The 20,922-nt window shown below is 39.7% G+C and overlaps 2 protein-coding genes across 7 annotated transcripts; one reads left to right on the forward strand and one right to left on the reverse strand.

The window, feature by feature from the left end:
- Positions 1 to 171: 171 nt before the first annotated feature.
- LOC104453127 lies at positions 172 to 5,571 on the reverse strand. 2 transcript variants are annotated; one of them, XM_010067644.3, is made up of 6 exons: positions 5,194 to 5,569; positions 4,322 to 4,527; positions 3,771 to 4,062; positions 3,103 to 3,210; positions 1,129 to 1,373; positions 172 to 568 (listed from the first exon to the last, which is right to left on the reverse strand). In XM_010067644.3, the coding sequence occupies exons 1-6, from the start codon at positions 5,476 to 5,478 to the stop codon at positions 451 to 453; spliced, it is 1,254 nt and encodes a 417-aa protein (XP_010065946.2). In that variant the 5' UTR covers positions 5,479 to 5,569; the 3' UTR covers positions 172 to 450. The 2 variants fall into 2 exon arrangements, with proteins under 2 accessions (XP_010065946.2, XP_039173064.1); XM_039317130.1 differs by lacking the exon at positions 172 to 568 and adding an exon at positions 1,579 to 1,613 and having other exon boundaries at positions 1,187 to 1,373; positions 5,194 to 5,571.
- A 1,281-nt stretch (positions 5,572 to 6,852) lies between these two features.
- Positions 6,853 to 20,563, forward strand: LOC104453129 (homeobox protein HAT3.1). 5 transcript variants are annotated; one of them, XR_005552731.1, is made up of 10 exons: positions 6,853 to 7,118; positions 10,531 to 12,071; positions 14,866 to 15,031; positions 15,331 to 15,454; positions 15,537 to 15,649; positions 15,749 to 16,294; positions 17,922 to 18,236; positions 19,359 to 19,448; positions 19,566 to 20,104; positions 20,182 to 20,563. XR_005552731.1 is itself a non-coding variant. In XM_010067647.3 (10 exons), the coding sequence occupies exons 3-10, from the start codon at positions 10,780 to 10,782 to the stop codon at positions 19,995 to 19,997; spliced, it is 3,078 nt and encodes a 1,025-aa protein (XP_010065949.2). In that variant the 5' UTR covers positions 6,853 to 7,118; positions 8,609 to 9,099; positions 10,531 to 10,779; the 3' UTR covers positions 19,998 to 20,563. The 5 variants fall into 5 exon arrangements, 4 of the variants coding, with proteins under 4 accessions (XP_010065949.2, XP_010065952.2, XP_010065948.2 ...); XM_010067647.3 differs by adding an exon at positions 8,609 to 9,099 and having other exon boundaries at positions 19,566 to 20,563; XM_010067650.3 differs by having other exon boundaries at positions 10,531 to 11,553; positions 11,677 to 12,071; positions 19,566 to 20,563.
- The last annotated feature ends 359 nt before the right edge of the window (positions 20,564 to 20,922 follow it).

Raw genomic sequence — 20,922 nt, forward strand, 5'->3', positions numbered from 1 at the left:
CCATTCCACAGTCCAGATATCTCATTATAGCTGTCATATGGAATTTGTGATTAAGCTCAAGCGATCTCTCTTAATTGTACGAGAAAAAACACACATACGCCTTACTTTTTTGAGAGCAACATCTCCAAAAGTACTGAACAGAAAGACATGGCCCAAAGAATGCGCAAGAAAAAGAATAATTAACCAGCAGACAGGCATGTTCATATTTTCATGAACAGGCTGGGTAAACTTATTATTGACAATGACATAAACATATGTACTTACAGGAGGAGAATTGGTTCGATCTATGGTGCTATGACAATTTGCAATGACGAGATGTAGCTTGTGTTGATCATAGGACGGGACAGGTGAACTGCGACTGCGTCTCTTCAATATACATGAACTCCCTCGTAATTCTATCCTGCATTCATGTAGTGATTAAAGAAACAACAAAGAGGCGCTTCCGACTCTTTAAGAAACTTGTCCACTCTCAGGGGCATCATTTTCAGTATCAACTGTTAGAGATAGAAGTTCCACAAGCTCCAGCCTATATTCAAGGCCTCTCAGATGGTGCCCTAACAACATGCACCTGGAGAAGCAAAATGATGGATGAGAATAGCTAGAACCATTGTCAGTTTCAACAGTTAAACAGAGTTCACCGAGTATAAAACAGTGAAGGACAATATTTATCTGCAATATATTTCAGAGCAAGTACAATAGGATGCTCAATTTCTAGCTGCAAAGTGTTTCTGCGCGGAAAATGTGGCAGGCCAGGTTGTCAGCCATCGAGTGTCATACTATGACAATCTCTGGTCCAGTGAAGTACAGACTTAAAGCCATCAGGAATGGCAGAAAGTAAAATATGGATGAACTTGACTAAAAGTGTGTAATGCAACAGTAGATGTGATTCTCAACACAACATACAGTAATACTAGGACAAGAGATAAATCTAATTTATGGAAGTTCGAGCAAGAAAGAATGCCATATTGAGAGTATATAGGCAAAACTTGCTTACATTGGATCATGCCAGCAAGTTAGTTCTTGATTTTTCAGATATACTAAGCTCCCATAATCAGGTAAGCAATCAAGCATCTACAATTGACTATATCCAATACAGTGCCCCAAAAAGATAAAAGGAGCTGGACTAACCAGAAGAGCAGTCGTGCTAGGTAGTCCCTAGTTAATGAGACAACTGGCTGGAACTGGAGTGACACATTATCAACAAGTTCAGGGTGATCATCATCGCCGGAACATACTTCTTGGTTTGACGAGTACTCTGATGAAGGAGGACCCTTAGAGTGCATTCTGGGAGACAAAGTTGCTAGAAGACCATGAATGACTGAGTGGATTGTTCCCCTCAATTCAGGCAAGGAAGGTTCCGATAGCTCAGCCACCTGTTTACACATATTTCATTACTCCATTTGTATATGGAAAGTAAAAGCACTTCAAGAATAGCTTTGGAGTGAGGATGCCGCTACATGTCCTCATCCAAACATGAAGTTTGCTAGTTAAAAGTTTCATCCATTAATAGGTGCATGCAGTACGCATCCATGCAAATAAAGGAGAATAGAAAGAGGAGGGATGGCGAATTGGCAATACCTCGACACATGATTCACAGTCATGAGTAGTGCAGGCTGTGACAGTTCCAACATAAAAATGAAAAATAGTTGAATGGTCATAACAGACAAAATTAGAAAGGCAAACAAAATGCAAATCCACATAACCAAGAAGATAGGTAAATGATATGGAAAGCCATAAAGTATAAAGCCATGCTAAGTCATCACTTTTCAAAACAGTAATGCCATGGGAAAAGCACATGCTAAGTTCAAAACATTTAAGATCTATGTGCTGGATCTGGGTCGATAATGAAAGGATCAGGACTTGAGAGATGAATTTTGTAGCTCTGGAACAAGTATAATAAGTGGCTTTAATTAATTCAAAGTACAAATCAGTTGCACTGGAGAAAGATTGACTTGAGGGCAAAACAGGAGAAAATCGTTGAGAACTTTTTTCAATCTAATTCATTCTAGATATGCTCCTGCAACTCATTTTCTCTCCTTGGCATTCTTTGTCATGAACATGCATCTAAAGTTCTCTCACCAAACAAGGTTCCCATCATGAAAATCATTCTTAGGTTTGACTGGGAATATGTAACAGACACAAATTGAATTTCTCTGAATCATTACCTGCCAAAGCAGAGAATATTCAAGTGGTAAAGGAGCACTGCTGCTTCAAATATGTTTGCTAATACTATTTTGTAAAGTTCAGTGGATACTTTGTATTAGGTAAATATGAGGAATTATTTGGTAAGAATTGAGTGGAGGAAGATGGTTTCCTAGTTAAGGGGATAAGGACACTACAAGTGCCATAGCTTCTGTACAGCGCTCTATAACTTTTTTTTTTCGATCACTTAAGTGCCATAACTCCTAAAAAACATTTGCTTTAGTGCTATAACTTTCAATTGATCACTTAGTGCCAAATTTTTTTTAAAACTTTCACCGAACTATGGGAAATCCAACATATGGTATAGCACTTGTGGTGAACATTTCTAAAAAGTTATGGCACTCAAATGATCGATTGAAAAGTTATATGACACTCAAGTAATTAGAAAAAAAAAGTTATGACATTTAATTGAGTACCGCGTGATCAAAAGAAAAAAAAAAGTTATGGCGCTCACTTGAGCACCATACAAAAGTTATGACACTCGTGGTGTTCTTTTTCCTTAGTTAAATTACAAATAAATGGGAAATACTCTCACACTCCTCTAGTTTTGATCAAATTACTCGAACACACATTGTATTTTCACAAATTAGTCCAACACCCCTCCTATTTTGCTCAAATTGCTTGTCCATGCCATGTATTTTCATAAACTATTCCGACACTCCTTCTGCATCAAAAACTATCTTGAGATCTTATCAGTAGATATCTCCTGACATTGTAAAATACAAGAGGGTGTCAGAAAAATTAATGGAAATAACGTGGTGTCAGAGTAGTTTGGTATAGCCACTGTTGATTTCAGAAGCCATACACAAAAAAAGGAAACAAGCGTAACACACATGCATAAATAATATCCATATGCAGATAGTGGCCATTGAAAAGAATCTAATTTTAACATGATGTAACCTTTTCTGGTTCTAGTGATCTCAAGTAGTCCAGCAAATCATTTTTTTCCTCCCCGACGAACTGTTGCATTTGGAGAGCAGCAGTTTTCCTCTTGACCTCATGCAGTTCCTTCATAAAAGAAATATAGGAATGAATATTTCTGCACCATTATTCTAATAGACCTTTCAATTAAATATTAAATTCAACCATGCCTCAAAGCAAAACATCTAGCCATAAAATTGAGGACATTGGGCATAAAAACTCCTGGATCAAATATGACATAAGTAGATATTAGATTGCTTTGAAAAATTAGGCACCAGTTTCATAACAGCATTATTAGGAAACATAATCTTTGGCCTACACCGATCTATTATCACACTTCATCATCTCCTTCAGCCACTTTATTCTCATCAAGACATATTAAGCTTTGCCATAGTCCAGTCAATGTCAAACTTACAACTGGATAGCTTCCAGTTCCTCAATCTGATGACTAACAGCAGCCCACAAAATGGGGCTCCAAGATTAAAACTACAATTTGGTTTAGTTTATCAGAGACATGATTAAGCACATGTGCTAACATAGTCGACTGCAAGTACAAAGAGATACAACTGTATATTATACTTAATTAACAACAAAGTTACTCATAAAAAAAAAATTAACATTTAAGTAGCGTAAGAAGGAACACAAACCTTTTTGGCAGATGATAAACGAGATTGTAAATGAAGAATATATTCCTGAGCTTCACGAGAAAGTTTGCCTAGACGTTTACTATCAATGTCCTCAACTGTCTCTTCTCTAACTTTTTCATATTTGAGTGATATTGTGTTCTTTCCTGAAAAGTCGATTCTTCTAGCACTATCTAGTAAAATTTCTGGCACGCCACTTTGTGAGCGGTCCTCAGTCTGATTTTCAAAGCTCTGTTCATGCGTATCAAGATTCCTTTCAAGGCAAAGCCTATATTCCGCATTTCTCAGTGTATAACTGCATTCCAAGAAAAATTTCCATCACAAATGCATAAGAGGAGACAAACAATCTGTTACTGAAGAAAATAAAATGGAATTCTCAGATAATTTCTTTAAATTCTCAAATGCATAGGCCTGATGCAACTAATGGAGCATTCAAGTAGAGAAAAACAGAACCTTGATTTTAGAGCAACATTATATATCTATAAATTCAAGAGAATTGAGTTTTCAAAGATATGAATTGTTGATGCCTATGCATATTTACAATATAAGCATACCCTGTCATCATTGAAGAAACCAACAACTTTGAGAGTGGCTCCCACAAAGCTTCAATATATACTTGAAACTGATTCGACGGAAGCAACCCCAACATTCCCGATATAGTCCTCTTCATTGCGTCGATAGTAGTCGGGGCTACGTCTTTCTGGATGAGGCTCACATCTAGCGGTTCTATCTCTTGTATCAAAGCGAAGAGAGCCGATTTCTGAAAAGCATAATCCCAACAGCTTAGTGTCAGCTTTGGGGGAGCAAGACAAGAACCTAAACATGCAATCCTAAAAGCCACATTTAACGATTGAAACAGAAACATCTTCAGAAAAATGGACGTCCCGATTTGCCAAATGAATCTCGCTAAGGAAAAAGCTTCCATTCTCGAATGCTCAGAACTAGAACTCGCTAGCAACTAGACAAAATTTCATCCTTCATCAATCAAAACTTTTTCTCTCGCTCCCTTAATGGTTCCTGCGATAGAACAGATTCGTTTCTAATAATTCATGTGGTTCAGTTCCATCCATTACACCCTCAAATTCAAAAGCAATCCCTTGTAGCCTCCAACTCAATCTTCACATCTCATCCCACAAACACCCATGCTGAGCAAATTGCATCTTCTTCCGGATAGATATCTATCCGCGCCACACGCAAAAATGAACAAGATATCGAAACTTGCTATTTACTGGAAACGATGCGAAGAATCTCCATGAAAACTAGGAAAAAGATCAAATTCCCCCGGCGGCTCCTAAGAAAGAGCAATTTCCTAGTTCCTAAAGAAGAACACCAAAGCCACAGCGCTTTCGCAAACAGCATCATAACCGAAAATCACATGCTTCCGAGGTGAATCACCCCCGGCCAATCGACGGAATCGAGCACCAACCTGAGGCGAATCGGCCGACCGGCCGTCCTCTCCGGGGCCGAGATCATCGAACGAGGAGGCATCCGGCGACGAAGAGGCGGAGGCGGCGGCGATCAAGGCCCGGCCCTTCCTGGGGGCTACGGAGATGCGGACGGGAGAGGCGGCGGCGGCGGCGGCGGCGGCGGCGGCGGCGAAGGAGAGAGAGTCAACGCCGCGGTGGTGGTGGAGGCGGTGGTGGCGGTGGAGGCGGTGGTGGAGGCGAGGGAGGGAGGGAGAAGAGGAGAGGAAGGAGGCTAGGGTTGCCATGGCGGGCAACAACTTCGACCGCCCCCCACGACCCGTCGCCTTCTCTCTCTCTCTCTCTCTCTTCTTCCCTCCCACGACTTGCGGCTGAAGGCGTGGCCAACTGCAGCCACAAGCGGCGGCGGAGGAGACGACAAAATCGGAGGGGACGGGCCGGCGTTGACCGCGAGCTTCCCGGGCAGCCCAATTCTCGGCCGGCCCGTCGGCTCTGGGCCTCAATTCCATGCCATTGTCATTTGGGCATGAGTTAATATTAGAAACAATCTCAAATTAATGCACACTTTGATGACCAGGACCCGCGCACCGTACCAACACCTGACACGGACTCAAGCCCAGATGGCGAGGTAACGGGGGTAAATCCTGGGACGATGCTAGCGGAGAATCCACCATCCTGACATCGCATTTAAGATCCCGTGCGGTCAACGGGATTCGAACTCTTCTCCTCTGAAGAGCGATCATGAATACTTATCCAACCAGCCACTTCTGGATCTCTTCTCAAATGATAATTGGAATACTTATCCAACCGGACCAAAGATGGTGGTACACATGTAACAATTTTACTCCAATTAAAAATCTTAAATTAAGACACTAGTAACAAATTTACCATTTATTAATTTTCACTAAATTTTACCATTAAAAATGTTGAGTTTGATGATGGTTTTAATAATCCAATTCAACGAAAATTAATGAAAGGTATATTTATCATAAAATACCAAATTCTGAATTTTTTATAGTAAAAAAAATTAGTTTAGAGAAATTTGTCATAGGTATATTAGTTTGATATATTTTGTGGTAAAAACATTAGTTTTGAATAAATTTATTATAAACATACCATTATAGATTTTTGTTAGTATTAACCCTTTAATTATAGCAACAACCGATTGGATTGTTTCCCAAAAAGATTAATCCACTTCCTAGTTCTAAAAGTTGGGAACAAATTTTGAGAGTGACTAGTTCAATTTTCGTGTTCTTACCCAATCCATATTTTTCTATTGAGGACTTGAATCTTGTAAGACCGTGTCCAAATCAATCAACCATTTTGCTTTCCTTTTTTTCTTTTTTTTAAAAAGGATATAAATAGTTTTGGTGCAAAACTTACCTACCCTACGACCAACCACTCCTGGTTATTCGTATGGGACACAATTATGTCAAACTGCATGCTCATCAAAAGGAATTATTTTCTAGTCAAAAGAGAAAAATCGTCATATAATAAGTAGACCACGCGGGTACGATAGTCGTATTTCGTGCCCAAGCGGGCCCCATTTTCTTGGGCCGGGCTCCGATTCCGACGAAGCCCGGCCCGGGAAGGCCCGCTCCCCCTTCGCTTTCGGTCTTTTTGTTCCCTTTAGACCCCTGAGAAGTTGAGTGCAGGAGACGGCGAGGGAGAGAGAGAGAGGGAGATCTTCCCCGCTTTTTCTGTCGCCGGTGCGAGCTCTTCCAAACGCCGCCGCCACCGCCACCGCTGCCGCCGTCGCCGTCTTCATCTCTACCCCCTCTCTCTCTCTCTCCGGGGCTCGTCGGGGTCGCTGCATGTGTGTTTGTACTGGGCTGTTGTACGAATTGTAATGATTTTTCACTGTATCATTTGGCTTTGCGATTAGGGAGAGGGACGCTTCTTCCGAGTGCCTGCCCCGCCGCAAGAGGTGAGCGCTTCATTTCTCGCTTTCGGGTTTCGTTTCTCGTCCTTTTGGGTTGTGCAATGGATGGGTGTATGTCGTCGCGGTTTCTTGTTTTCCGTGTTCTTGTGGAAGCTGACCTCTCAGCTGTGCCGTTTGCGCGGAAACGACGCGGTGCGTGGCGTTCTGAGTAGGGAACGAAGTGGGTTGTCGTCATTTCCGTTTTCCATTCGCTGGCTGAGTTGCTGCCGAATGGGACTTCTTGAATTTGTAAAATTTGTTTAGGGTGGCGTGCGTTCTTGATGGGTTCTGGGTGCTGGAGGTGCTCTTTAAGATGCTAATGCAGTGGCTTTTGTGTGAAGGGGGGATGTTCTTGGATAGAAGTTGTGGGGTTTTTTAGCACGTGCCGTAGCTTCTTTGATGGGATTTCATGTCATTTGATGTTTTCTATTAGACTTGATGTTTGAACTATGCTGACCTCTTCGGCACATCGTTGTTTCCATCATGAACGGTGATTGACAACATAAAACCCTTTCCTTGGCAGGCCGCTTAAACCTTTTTGTGAGTGGGCCAGAGCTTGTTTTGTTTAGCTATGGTTGCACTGTAGCCATGCTATAACTGTAACATTTTCGTCCAGTAACACCTTAAGAGTAGGCTAGACAATCCTAAAAGATGATGTTAATAGCTGCAGCTTTGGAGATACTGCAGTTATGAGGCGTTTGTCGAACATTCCATAAAAGCTGCTATACTCCTTTTCACAATTGAAGCTTCTCTGAGAAATCTGTACCCAAAGGGCTATTAGTGATATAGTTCGTGTTATACCATTGCACTGTGTTTCCAAGTGCATCTTTACGAAGTTCCAAGCACTTGATATGAAATTTCTTGCATAATGCCTACACAATTTTGACTTTTCCCCTATCCTTTAAACTAGTAAGGTCATCGCATCATGAAATGACATCTTCTTACGAGAGTAGGAATACTTTTCCATAAGATGCTGAGAAGATGATGTGAAGAAACCATGTTTATGTGTTCCCTTAATCATCATCATGATATCGTATATCATATGACTTTCTTTTCTTTCCTTCTGTTTTTGTTCTTCATATGGTGTCTTTTTTGTTTTCTGCTCAGGAAAAAATCTAAATGTAACTAGGGTAATGCTATTGAATAATGCTTAGTATTAGCTTTTCATAGTACCTCACGGCAATGTATTGGGATGACATTTATTTGAAGATGCCATTGTCACCAGTTTCAATTACAGTTGCCATTGCTTCACTATTTTTGTGTACTAAATCAATACTAATGTCATAAATAGAAGAGTGTAACAAACAAGAAACCAATCTTTATCTTACTAGGTTGGGTTGACTCTATGAATCCTAGTAGATTCTCTGATGCTCCATATCTTTCCTTATAATATTCTTCCACGTTCTTCTAGGTCTTTCCTTGCCACTTTTAACTCATATGTCCATTCCTTGATCACATGTTCTCACTGGAGCATTGAATTTCCTCATTTCATGTAGGGGTGAGCATCGATCCCGGTGAGCACCGGTCCAGGCTCAACCCCGAACCAGGCCGAACTGGCTTGGATGGATTGATTTAAGGATGGTTCTAGAGAGAACCGGTTCAGTTCCCGGTTCCAAGGACGAAACTACTTGTTGTACCCTGATAGAATTGGGTTTTTACTCAAAACACAAGTATTGACACACCCACGAAGAACATTGACAAATATCCTTCAAAATGACTAAGCTGGAGGAGAAGCCAATTGAGGAGTGCTGGGCAAGCAGATTGACTACCTCTCTTGAATGCTCTGCTCCCTCATTTGCTTCCCCACCTGTGCTCAGTCCTTCTATGAGCGCCCCACCGTTGCGTCGCCATTGAGGACTCCATGCCCTTGGAGCTATCCAAGCAAGACCTAGCCCTAGCTTACGATTGGAAGCACTAGAACATCCTCCTCCACTTTGTCACTATACTAGTGCCACTGATTCCCGGAAAATAGTGAATTTCCTCGATGGTAATGCTTTCCTTGGGGACTTTAACCCTAATCACTCTTCAGCTTTTGGGGCGGGAGGCAAAAGCAAATTTTTTCGTCTTTCTACCCTTCTTCTCTCTCGCTGTTGTTTTCTTTTCCTTCCTAATAAATAAGTTCGATCCATGATCCCTTCAACTTCAAGAAGAAGGTAATTTCTTCTCCTCGTTGGCCTTTTTTTTTTTTTTTTCTTTCTTTTTTTTTTTTTCTTTAGGTCAATTATTGGCTTCTCATTTAAAATGAGAAAAAATGGTGTTTTCTTTAAATGAAAAGGCACTCTTGTTTGGTCAAGGCGAATCTTTTCATGAAAGTCTCCAAAATAGTCGTGGGCTTCGTGTCCCCTTCACATTCCCATTTGCCTTGCACATTTTTCAGATTTGTGCTTTGGACTGGGTGGAACCAGGAACCAAAACTGATAGGTGCAGTTCCCGGTTTCAAAATTTTGGAACTGGGAGTCCCAAGGTTGTTTTCTAATTCTTGGTTGGGAATTGGCCCACCTTAGAATCGATCATCTCTACTTCCATGTGACCAAACCATCTCAATTCTCACATTAATTTCTCTCATCTTATCCTTGATTTTAGCCACGGCTACTTTTTTGTAATCTCTCAAATAGATTCATTTCTTGTCTTGTTTTTTTCAGGTGCCCTTACATCTAACAAAGCGTTCTCATCTACACCACACTCATTTTGTGCAGATTTTGATGTTTAACTACCTAGAATTCCAACCCAAAACTCCATGCCATAGGGCATCTATGGCTTTATTGCTGTCATCTAGAGTTTACCACTATACTTAACAGATATTTGGTTATTGCACAAAATAACAGCACATTTCTCCACTTTAACCATCCCTCTTGAGCTCTGTGGAGAGATCTCTATCGATCTCTCGTTCTTTGGGTACAAATTTTGATGTGAATATTAAACTTATACACCAAAACATCAGAAATAGGAGATTCATCATGTGAAATCCCTCTGAAACTGGTTTATTTATTTATAAAGACAGAAAATTATTGAAGGGAGAACAACCATATGGTAAGTTGTTGAGAACTACATGTACATGATATTACCTGAGCTTTATGAGTTTAAAGCACAAGAGTGGAGTTCACCCTCTTCATAAGAATTTTGTTTGAGATTTTCTTGCCAAAATTTTCCTTTATTATCTACTGCATCACGCCATCAAGTTTTAAATGTTGTTTTCCCATCAAAATCATTATCATAGAAGCTGTTTAATCCTGTAGATGAGGTAACTTAAAGTTTGCTTCCGTGAATCTTTCAGTAGAGTGCATTATCTTTTACAAACTGCTGTAGAGACAAAACTGTGTCCTTACGAGAATGTATAATCCCTGGGTGCATGTCTATCCTTGTTGATAATGGGTTACTTCTCCTTCTATTGATTACTGGTCTCCTCTCCTCTTGCCAGGTTTCTGGAGGGTACATATGCGGCATCATTACTGTTTTTTGGCAAGATTTGTAGACTCATTCTGCATAATTTCCTGGGAAAAATTTGTTGTATATGTTCTTGAGACTGCTCGATATAATAGATGAGTGAAGTCTTCCACATTAAATTGCTTGAAGCATCTAATGAAGCTGTCTTTTAGTGAGTTTAATTAAGTGAGCATCCCTAATCTGCCTAATAAGCATCAATTACATGGTGTCTTGATCCTTAATAATGGCTGAGGATAAGCAGATGGAGTATGTTTCTGCACAACAGATTACAAAAAGTAGTGAAGCTAATGGACTTGAGGAGAGTATCCTGGAAAAGAGACAGGGCCTTGTTTCAGAAGGTATAAAAATTGGGCTTGTGGATATGGGGAATCAATCTTGCGCAGACGTTGTGGATGATGGAGCACATGTATCTAAGTCTTTTGAAATAAACAGGATGGGAATGCCTTCTAAAGACCCATCCCAGGTGAAGAATCTTGCAATATCTCCTGAAAGTGTGATAGATAAAACAAAGAACACTGAGATTGCAAGTGCTGGAGAAGATATTGGGGAAAGCATTCATAAGTTCAATTCACAATGCATAGATGGTGCACATTCACTCCAAGAAAAGAGGTGTGAACTTGGCGTTGAAGGATCAACAATTGTGCCTTCTAGCCATGCCTTCTCTGAGAATCTGGTGACTCAGGAAGATAATAATGGAGCGGCACACCAGTTTGGTTCCAGATATTCAGTTGGTCAAGAAGAAAAAAGACACACACTTGGAATAAAAGAAACTGGTAGTCCATTGTGCAGTGATACTGCTGAGCAATTGCGCAAACCTTTTTGTGAGAATTCAACCTTTGAACACAGGATGCTGCTTTCTCCGAACATAAGAATGAGCGATGAAGCTGCAAGTGTTCTGTGCCTTAAACATCTTCAATTACATGAGACCCATTGTGGATCTGGTAGTATAAGAAATCAATTACCTGTCCCTGACCATGGTGAAAATGTATCAGTTCAAGTGAGTACTATCGTGTCTGATAAAATTGAAACCGAAAGTACTGGATTACGATCTAATGTGGAGATTGGTTCTTCTGTATTAGAACATATTGAATTTAATGGAGATTCTGTTGTTAATGAGCAGCTGCAAGTCCACATGGAGGAGCTGACTAACAGCTCTAGTTATGATCCATCAGAGTTGCAACAGGAGAATCTTACAGGGAACTCCGAAGGGTCAGGCCATAGGGACAGAAGAACTTCTAAGAGATTGAAAGAAAGAAACACATGGAGGTCATCACTTGGCAGCGACAGAGTTCTTCGCTCAAGATCAAAAGATAAGTCTATAGCTGAGTCTAAGGATGATGTAGTAAACCCAGGTGAAGAAGTAAAAAGAAAGCAGAGAAAGAAGAGGCAAGCAAGGGAAGGTATTGCAGATGAATATTCTAGAATTAGGAAAAACCTGAGCTATATGTTAAACAGAATTGGATATGAGAGAAACTTGATTGATGCTTATTCTGGTGAAGGGTGGAAAGGGCTAAGGTATGTGTATGTCAGATTGCTTCATAAAAATCTATTTTGCTGATTATGTGCTGCAGCATGTCATTATTGATGAACTTGATACCAAGTGACAAGGGTACATACAGTGAACTGAGCCCATTTGGTTGTATAGAGATGGAATAAGGTTGTAATGTAATGGTTATTATGCATTTCAGTTTAGTTATTACCCCGACACTATTTAATTTCATGAATAACATATGTAATAAGTAAAGAATAGCATCAAATTACCCAACATACCCATGAGGTTAGATGGAATAATCATGAATATCTCTTTGTTTGTTGATCATGACCACTTCACTGGCACCATCAAAATCCTCATGCATTTTGATTACTATGATTTTGTTTTTCAATGTATGAATGAAACCTATGTTGCTTAATATGGGAGAAGAATCTCTTCTCCACAACAACTTTGGTTGCATCATCTAAGCTGACCAAAGTACAACATATTTCAATGGCACAATTCCATCAAGATTTACTTGTACTATATTTATTAATCATCTTATTTTATATTCATATAATATAATAGAATAAAAATTACAATAATGAGATGATGGTGTTAATTAAGGGATAAGTGCTGCAAAAATTTTAAAACTTGTCACGAAAATGCAATTGAGTCCTAAACCGTAAGGCAATCAAATCCTAAAACTTGTCAAATTATTTTAATCGAGTCCTACAGTTAACACCGTTAGCCTTTTCCGTTAAAAATGCTGACATAGAATTTTAAATAATTTTTTATTTTCCACATGGATTTATTAATTATTTTTTATTCAATTTTTTTAAAACTAAAAAGAAAAGTTAAAATTTATTTTTAAAAATTTAGATAAAAAAAAAAAAAGAAAATAAAATCGTGGCTGCCACCCCCCACCCTTGCCGCCACCGCCACCCATCGCCGAAGGGGCTGGCGATGGTTGCCGGCCTTGGGCGGGGGTGGCCGGCCCTCACTCGGCCCCAGGCGAGGGCTGGCAACAGTCCCCGCCTTGGGCAAGGCCTTGTCGGCCCTCGCTCGGGGCCGGCGAGCCTTGCCGACCCTGAGTGAGGGCCAACGAGGCCTCGCCCAAGGCCGGCAACGACTCATTCGGGGTGGGCGACGGTCGTTGGGCCCCGCCCCGCGAGGGTCGGTGGCCCTAGATCGGGGCACCCTCACCCAGCAAGCCTTGCCAATCCCGAGCAAGGGCCGACGAGGCCTCGTCTAGGGCGGGCGACGATCTGTCGGCCTCCCACGAGGGCCGGCGAACCTAGATTTGGGCACGCTAGATCTAGGTTCGCCGGCCCTCGCTTAGGGCTGGCGTGGCCTCGCCTTGGCCAGGCGAGGGGCCGGACTGTCGCCGGCCCCTCCGGCAATGGATGGCGGCAAGGAGGAGCCACTGAATTTTTTTTTTAGACAATTAAAAAAAAATTTAACTTTTCTTTTTAGTTTTTAAATTTTGAATAAAAAATAATTTAAAAAATCCACTTGGAAAATAAAAAGATATTTGAAATTCTACGTCAACATTTTTAATAGAAAAGGCTACGGTGTTAACTTTAGGACTCGATTGAAACAATTTGATAAATTTTAGGATTTGATTGTACTTTTTGCAAGTTTTAAAACTCAATTGCATTTTTGTGACAAGTTTTAGGATTTTTACAGTACTTATCTCTAATTTATAATACGGAATCATCTTATATACAAAATGATCCAGTTCTAGATAATCATGTATCATTAATTAAATTCACAAGTAATTGAGATAGTTAATATGTTGTGTTGTAATATTATATTTAGTTATGTGATTCTTGATGAACACATAATATTAAGAAAAGTGTGCTATTTGTTACATTTTGAATAATATATTGATATAGTGCAGTCAATCATTAATATATAAAGAAAAGAAATGTGTCTGTCTGCTCTAGATAATCTATGATGTAATATAATGACATGTCTCCATACCTGTGTCCTTTTTTTTTTCCTGGATCCTTTTAGATGAGTCCTGAAGTCTATGGCTTTCTGAAATGGTGAGTCAGAACACTGCCCACTTCCACTTTCAATCAAGGTGACATAGGAGAATGATCTATAGTTACTAGGGAATGTTCTATGATCTATAGCTACTAGGGAATGTTCTCTTTTCTGGTGCTCCTTTGTCCACCCTAGAGGTTTAACATGATCTTGGGCGATAGATTGTCATGTGGGTAAAAGATATCCGAATGATAGCCTTGAGCTTCTGAAGGCACCTCAATGGACATGGTTCTGGCGAGTTGGATGCACTCAACGTACAGGGCTGACAATTTGCTAGCAGTGCTTCATATCGAGAATGTGTTTCAGTTCCTTCTGAGGATTCGGTATCTCAGCAGGAGTTTCTGCATAGGGTTATAGTGTTTGATCACTAGAAACTTTTCATTTTTTCTTAGAATTGAGGAGTAGGAAGTTTTGAGACTAGTTCACATATCTACACATTAAAATTGCTTGAACTAAATGATTTTTGCAAGTATTTTTTATTTTATTTTTAAATACAATTGATTAGATGGTGTTAAAAGGTTTTGTGGATTATGGTTTGCAGCCTAAAAAGGGAGCTTTCTTAACATCTCATTTCTGTTTATAGTTTTGTAAAGTTCCACTTATTTTTTACCAAAATCCAGTGAAGTTCAGAAACCAGTGAACTTCAATCAATTTTATTGTGGTAACTTTCTTTAGTTTGTTTGACAATGACCAACTTTTAAGTTTGCATATGCTATTCATATGACCGTTAGAGTGCCTAGATAAAAATTTTAGCTGTAGCTGCTCATCGCTAATGTTATTTGGCAGCTTGGAAAAGATAAAGCCAGAGAAGGAACTTCAGCGGGCCACATCAGAAATTGTAAAACGCAAGCTGAGAATAAGGGATCTATTTCAGCAGCTGGATTCATTATGTGCAGAAGGAAAGCTGCCAGAAGCTCTATTTGATTCAGAAGGAATGATAGACAGTGAGGATGTACGGAAGAAGCTTGATTAAATTGGCTTTTGTGCAATATCAAAATTGGGTCTCATTAATAAGTGCCTCTGGGCACTTGCTAAGTATACTTAATGCGGAGTATTTCAATTTTTCAAGTATTAATTATGCATAGCATGAGGAAAGTAGTGCATTGGAAATTGCAAAAATTCCTTAACTGGTTCCTTCGCAAGTGTCTTTTGGGAATTTGTTAAAACATCTATGAAGAACTTACCAAGTGTTGTTTCACTTCACTAACAGTGATTTGGGTAATGCTATAACCTGGGATGGTTTCCTGGCAGATATTCTGTGCAAAGTGTGGCTCAAAAGATTTGACTGCTGACAATGATATAATTCTGTGCGATGGTGCTTGTGATCGCGGGTTTCATCAGTACTGTCTGGAACCACCGTTGCATGCAGAAGACGGTAATTTCCTTTCAATAAGCTAGTAATTGTTTGTTGATAATTGGCATCTTATTTCATGCCTAATAGTTTGCTTATTGCACAGTTCCTCCTGCCGACCAGGGTTGGCTATGCCCTGGGTGTGATTGTAGAGTTGATTGCATAGACTTGCTGAATGAATCACAAGGAGCAAATCTTTCTATTGCTGACAGCTGGGAGGTCAGAAATGGAAATTTTTGTCGTTCCATTTGCGGTTCTAGCTAGTTCTCACTGTTCCACTATGCCTTACTTCCCTTACCATTCTCCTTGATGATGCAGAAAGTTTTTCCTGAGGTTGCAACAGCTGATAAGACTGAGGACCCAAACTTAGGTCTCCCTTCTGACGACTCAGATGATGCTGATTATGACCCAGATGCGCCTCAGGTTGATGAAGATCTGGGAGATGACTCTAGTTCTGAAGATCAGGGAAATGACTCTAGTTCTGATGAATCTGGATGTAATGTTACATCTGATAAATCGGGGGCTTCTTTGAAATATGATCGCATCGGTTTGTCTTCTGATGATTCGGAAGATGATGATTTTGATCCTGATGCTCCGGACAGTGAGAAGGTTAAGGAGGAAGGTTCTAGTTCTGATTTCACCTCTGATTCTGAGGATCTTGCAGCCGCTGTTGGAGGTGTAGCAGATGAGGTTAATTCCTACAGAGGTGGTGGCAGAAGAAGCTCTAGAAACAGTTTTGAAAAGAAGGAAATTGTGAAGGGTGAACTGCAATCTTTGCTGGAGGGAGATGCTGACAAAGATGTCTCTGTCTGTATGCCTGGGAAAAGACATGTTGAGCGTCTGGACTACAAAAAGCTCTATGATGTGAGTCTTTGCAGTTGTTTCAGTATATAATGATTTTTGCAGAATTTGCAATTACCATATTTCCAGTATGAGCTAATTTATGGGACAAATAGGGTGGTTGCTAGTGATTGTTTGATTAAAGTACTTTCTGTAAGCTTGTCTGCATGGAGCATTGTGATCCACAGAACCACAATAGTAGAATTAGTCTCTTTATGGATTTAATTTTTCTTTGGGGTTCCATTGGGACATATCAAGAAAATATCTGTGCTCGTCAAATAATTTTAGGACAATAGCTGGATCCTTCCATATGATTCGTTTGGAAGATGACAGCATTTTGTTCTACATTTTCTAATGCTTGCTTGTTTACTAATTGTCCTGGGAGTAGATGTGGAATGGCAAGGCAATATAATTTCTCTTCCTTCCCTCCCTTTTGTTATGCTAGGAAGCATTTAATTGCCATGAGTTGACCAGGGTGACGGCAAGGAAAAGTGAAGATTATTTTAGAGGGTGGGAGATGACATTGTTGAAGACCATTGGCCCCATTGAACTAAGAGACAGCTGTTGATCCAAAAAACAAAAAAAAAAAAACTAAGAGAGCTAGTTTAAGCATTCTCTTTTTTATCTTGTTTTAGAAGTGACTCACTGCTTAAGGAGTTGCAGATATCTGACATTTAGATGCTTTGATCTAGGGATGGGGCTGATCTAAGTTCTTGACCTATTGACAACATCATGTTATGATTCTTTTAAAGGCTGGAGATAAATTGAAATCACAAGTTCGGCATTTTCAATAATTTAATAATATCAATTGTGCCCATTTACTCGGAAAGAAAAAAGGTAGTGGATGTTGAAATATTCAGCCAACCCCTCTATTGAGGCATGTGTAGTCTCTGCAGTCCCTTTACTGTTCATATTTATATTAATACCTCCTCTGTTCATCATATGTGGGAAACCACAGAAGTCTTATTTGATGTGGCAAGTGCTAAGGTGGTTGCACTGGATACTTTCAATAGAAACCTGAAGGAAACTAAGATTATGGATGGAAGGAGTATAAAATTAACATATCAATGATGTCTAGATTTTTATTGTGTATTAAGTGTCCATGCACAAGATGAATGCTGAGTTGGGACATTCTGAGGGTGTGGATATATTTAGAGAGGAACACCCTCCTCTATTTCTTTTGATTGTATTTTCATAATTCATATTTTTGTTTTTGGTGAGCGATTAGATTGCATTACGGATTTTAGCAGTCAAGAAGCAGTTGTTTAACTTGTAACTTGTATTCTATTTCATGTTTACAGTTACATCTTTTACACACTATTTTATCACGCATGGGATTTACTGAAAGTAATTGATCATTTTAATAATTTGGAACTGTTCTTTATATTGGTTGTGGGTGCTGCATTATTTCTTCATATATTAAGGAGAAAGGTAGAAGCAATTGAAGTGAGATTTTAAAATTCGAAATTGTTAAAAAATAAATAAATGAAATGGTCGAATATACAACAGGTCTATAAGATTTATCCGTTTTCTATGTGTAAAACAGGAAACAGTTTTCAAGTACACATCCCTTCAAGGCCTTTCTTATTATTGCTATCATTTTTGTATTTTCATTATTGACATGATTTCTTTTCTTGTGTTATTCCCATAGGAGGAATTTGGAGGTAAATCTTCCGATTCAAGTGATGATGAAGATTGGAGTGATACCGCTGAACCAAGTAAAAGAAAGAGAGGTGCTGATAAAGTCGCTTTGGCATCAAACAATGGAAATTTTACCAGTGGAGAAATTATAGAGCCCAACAAAAATGGGAATGAACAGACTCCAAGGAGGAGGACAAATAACAGGATGGATTCCCCAAGTACTAATAGTATTACAGCCATACCACGAAGAAGCTCTTCAGCACCTGAATCGACTGGTAGAAAAGCTCGATCAACTTATAGAAGACTTGGAGAAGCTGTAACTCAGGTGATCAAGCACTGCTAATTTATTTCTAAAGTTCCTCATTAGGATATGACAAAATCTCTCTCTCTCTCTCTCTCACAGAGAGAGTGAACTAGGATGCAAGATGATTGAAAAGACAAATATTCCATTTGGATAGTAAACATTGATGCCAATCCTGAAGCAGTTTTAAGTCAAATGTGTATAAACTTCTTTGCAAATTGTCGGACAGTGATTGTTTGTGACTAAGTAGTGTGTAGTGTGTTATGAGTTTGAGCACCTGGAGAACCTTGGATAAGCTAATAACTTGAGCCAACCCTAAGTGCTTCCATCCGTTCACATACGACTTGACTCTTATCTGGTGTTCTCATTGTCACTTCAGGATGTACATGCTTTGCATGTTTCACTGTCTTAGTTTTGGAGAAATTATCCAATTTATTCTTCCCTGGGTATTATGATGGCTCAAAGCATTCACGTTCCTTTCTCTGCCTTCTCCTTCCAATACCATATGATCCAAATTGCAGTATTGGTTTAGTGGCTACTTCATATATCATGATCTCTGTGTCTTGTCTTTAAGAAGAGTCTAGTTCATGGGTCAGCACTTTTGCATTTGAAAGAGTTTTTTTTTTTTGCCTGATTTCAGGGATTGCATTTGTACCTTGATTTTTTATGTCTGAAGAAGAGGGAAAGTACTACGCTTTTCCTGCTCAATTTTCCTTTAAATATCATTAGTTTCCACTTCCCTGAAGTTTATTTTGTTTCATATATCCTTCATACCGACACCTTTTTTAATGTCACACACAAAAGCATGTGACACATTGGTGCCGAAATGGTGCGAAGGTTCCAATGTTTCATGTCAAATGTTTGTAGAGAATGCATTCCTAATGGGTAATGCACTTGTTATTACAAAGGTGATAACCCTCAGTCTTTCCACAGTTGTCCTACGTTTTGTGCCGCATGCTTTTCTCTGGACAACGATGCAGCAGCAGCAGGGCCTCTGGCAAATTGGTAGTGTTAGAAAAAGTAGGGAATAAAGTAAGACAAAATGCACTTTAGGCAACAAAGTGACCCGGGTGTTGTAAAAGAACTTAGGAGACAGTGCAGTGTGAGGATCAAAATGTTTTCTGATCAGAAAATCGTTTTTGGCAGAGACTCCATGAAGCCTTCAAGGAAAATCAATATCCAGAACGAGCTGCATCAGAGAAGTTAGCTGGGGAGCTAGGAATTACTACTCAGCAGGTAACTCTCTCTTTTACTCACAATATTGATTTTATTTTTTTATTTTTTTTTATTTCCTTCTAAGTTTGGGCCACTAAATTTGTCTAAAGTTCTTTCTGCCTACGGATTTGGTTACAGGTGAAAAAGTGGTTCGAGAATGCTCGTTGGAGCTTTAACCACCCAAGTGGTAGTAAAGTGAGAGTGTCTGCTAAAGATATGATAATGGAGAACCCCAGGCCTCAACTCAGTACTGGACCACATAGCTCAGCTCCAGAAATGATTACGGACGATGCCCCTAGCAATGGAATACCAAATGCCGAACCTAGTGGAGTTGCTTCCATGCCTGAGTGCATCGACAAGGATGTGAAGAATAGCGGAGTGGGTGGTCCACAGATGAATAGGAAAAGCTACGATAGTTCACATCTTGGAAAGAGAAAGGAAAAGGCAGATAATGTGGTCTTTGGTCCGGATCAAGTAAATCAAACACAGGCCCTTCAAGATGATTCAGCTAAAGCTTCAGAGCCTCAGACTAGCAGCAGAAGACACACAAGAAGCAAATCAAAAACCTGACAATTTCAAACTTTTTGAGCCTCTGAAGAGTTCTTCCGGTTGAGAAATACTGGGAAAGATACCCTGTTCAAGAATCCTGCATGCAAAGATGACTTTTTCCAAGAGGGGTAATTCCAACTTTCTCTTGGTTTTCCGGTTCAGGATTCAGAATAGCTACTTCAGTCACCATTAACCGTTGTCTCAGGAGTCCTTGGGTTTTCTGATCCTGAATCCTTTGACCGTCGTTGTCTGAGCTGCTGATTTTCATCGTGGCAATGCTTTGTTCAATGGGTGGATAAAGCAAGATAGCGGCCAACTGACGTTTTCTTTGAGGATTTTATCGGTTCAATTACCCCATTGTAGGCGCCTGCTTTTTTCTTGCTAGAAGATGAAATTCCATAGGTGGATACCGCATATCTGATGTACAACCAGGGAGAGCTGCCGAAGAGTCTTGGACCGAGAAGAATCTGTCCTTGATGATGAGCTTGTAACATAGCGATGCCGCTTAACATTACATTGTACTTAATGGACCACCTAAGAATTTTACATCTATTGCATTCAATTTATGCCGTTTTTCCATTCTTTAAGCTCATGATTCTTTTGATTCGATGATTCTTGTCTTGTTCAGTTTATTTCTGGGATTTTTGACCGGGCACTTGTTTAGATTTTACTCTGTGAATCCTGTCCAAAGCATGAAACAGGATGAAAAATCCAACACGCCTGTCATCTCCGAGGAAAAGCAAATCCAATGTGCAAACAAATGAATTGTTTGATGAAGTTACAAAACATAAGAATGAAATTAGCTAAAGGTGCCCAAACATCAAAGGGTACACTTGTCATATCTTGAAGGTCGTAAAAAAAAAAAATGATCTTTCAAATTAAAACCTTGTAAACTCAGTGGTAAGGAATCTGAATTTTACGTTTCATGAAACTCGTTATTGAAATA

This window comes from Eucalyptus grandis, chromosome 7, assembly GCF_016545825.1.
Source record: "Eucalyptus grandis isolate ANBG69807.140 chromosome 7, ASM1654582v1, whole genome shotgun sequence".
Classification (NCBI taxonomy): domain Eukaryota; kingdom Viridiplantae; phylum Streptophyta; class Magnoliopsida; order Myrtales; family Myrtaceae; genus Eucalyptus; species Eucalyptus grandis.

Excerpts from the sequence above, each read along its gene's own strand:
- LOC104453129 (XM_010067647.3), top strand. The coding sequence starts at position 10,780 with ATGGCTGAGGATAAGCAGATGGAGTATGTTTCTGCACAACAGATTACA. Across the intron at positions 12,072-14,865 it reads GAAGGGTGGAAAGGGCTAAG|CTTGGAAAAGATAAAGCCAG; the intron begins GTATGTGTATGT and ends GTTATTTGGCAG. Across the intron at positions 15,455-15,536 it reads ACCGTTGCATGCAGAAGACG|TTCCTCCTGCCGACCAGGGT; the intron begins GTAATTTCCTTT and ends CTTATTGCACAG.
- LOC104453127 (XM_010067644.3), bottom strand. The coding sequence starts at position 5,478 with ATGGCAACCCTAGCCTCCTTCCTCTCCTCTTCTCCCTCCCTCCCTCGC. Across the intron at positions 4,528-5,193 it reads GGTCGGCCGATTCGCCTCAG|AAATCGGCTCTCTTCGCTTT; the intron begins GTTGGTGCTCGA and ends TATGCTTTTCAG. Across the intron at positions 569-1,128 it reads CTAGCACGACTGCTCTTCTG|GTGCATGTTGTTAGGGCACC; the intron begins GTTAGTCCAGCT and ends TTGCTTCTCCAG.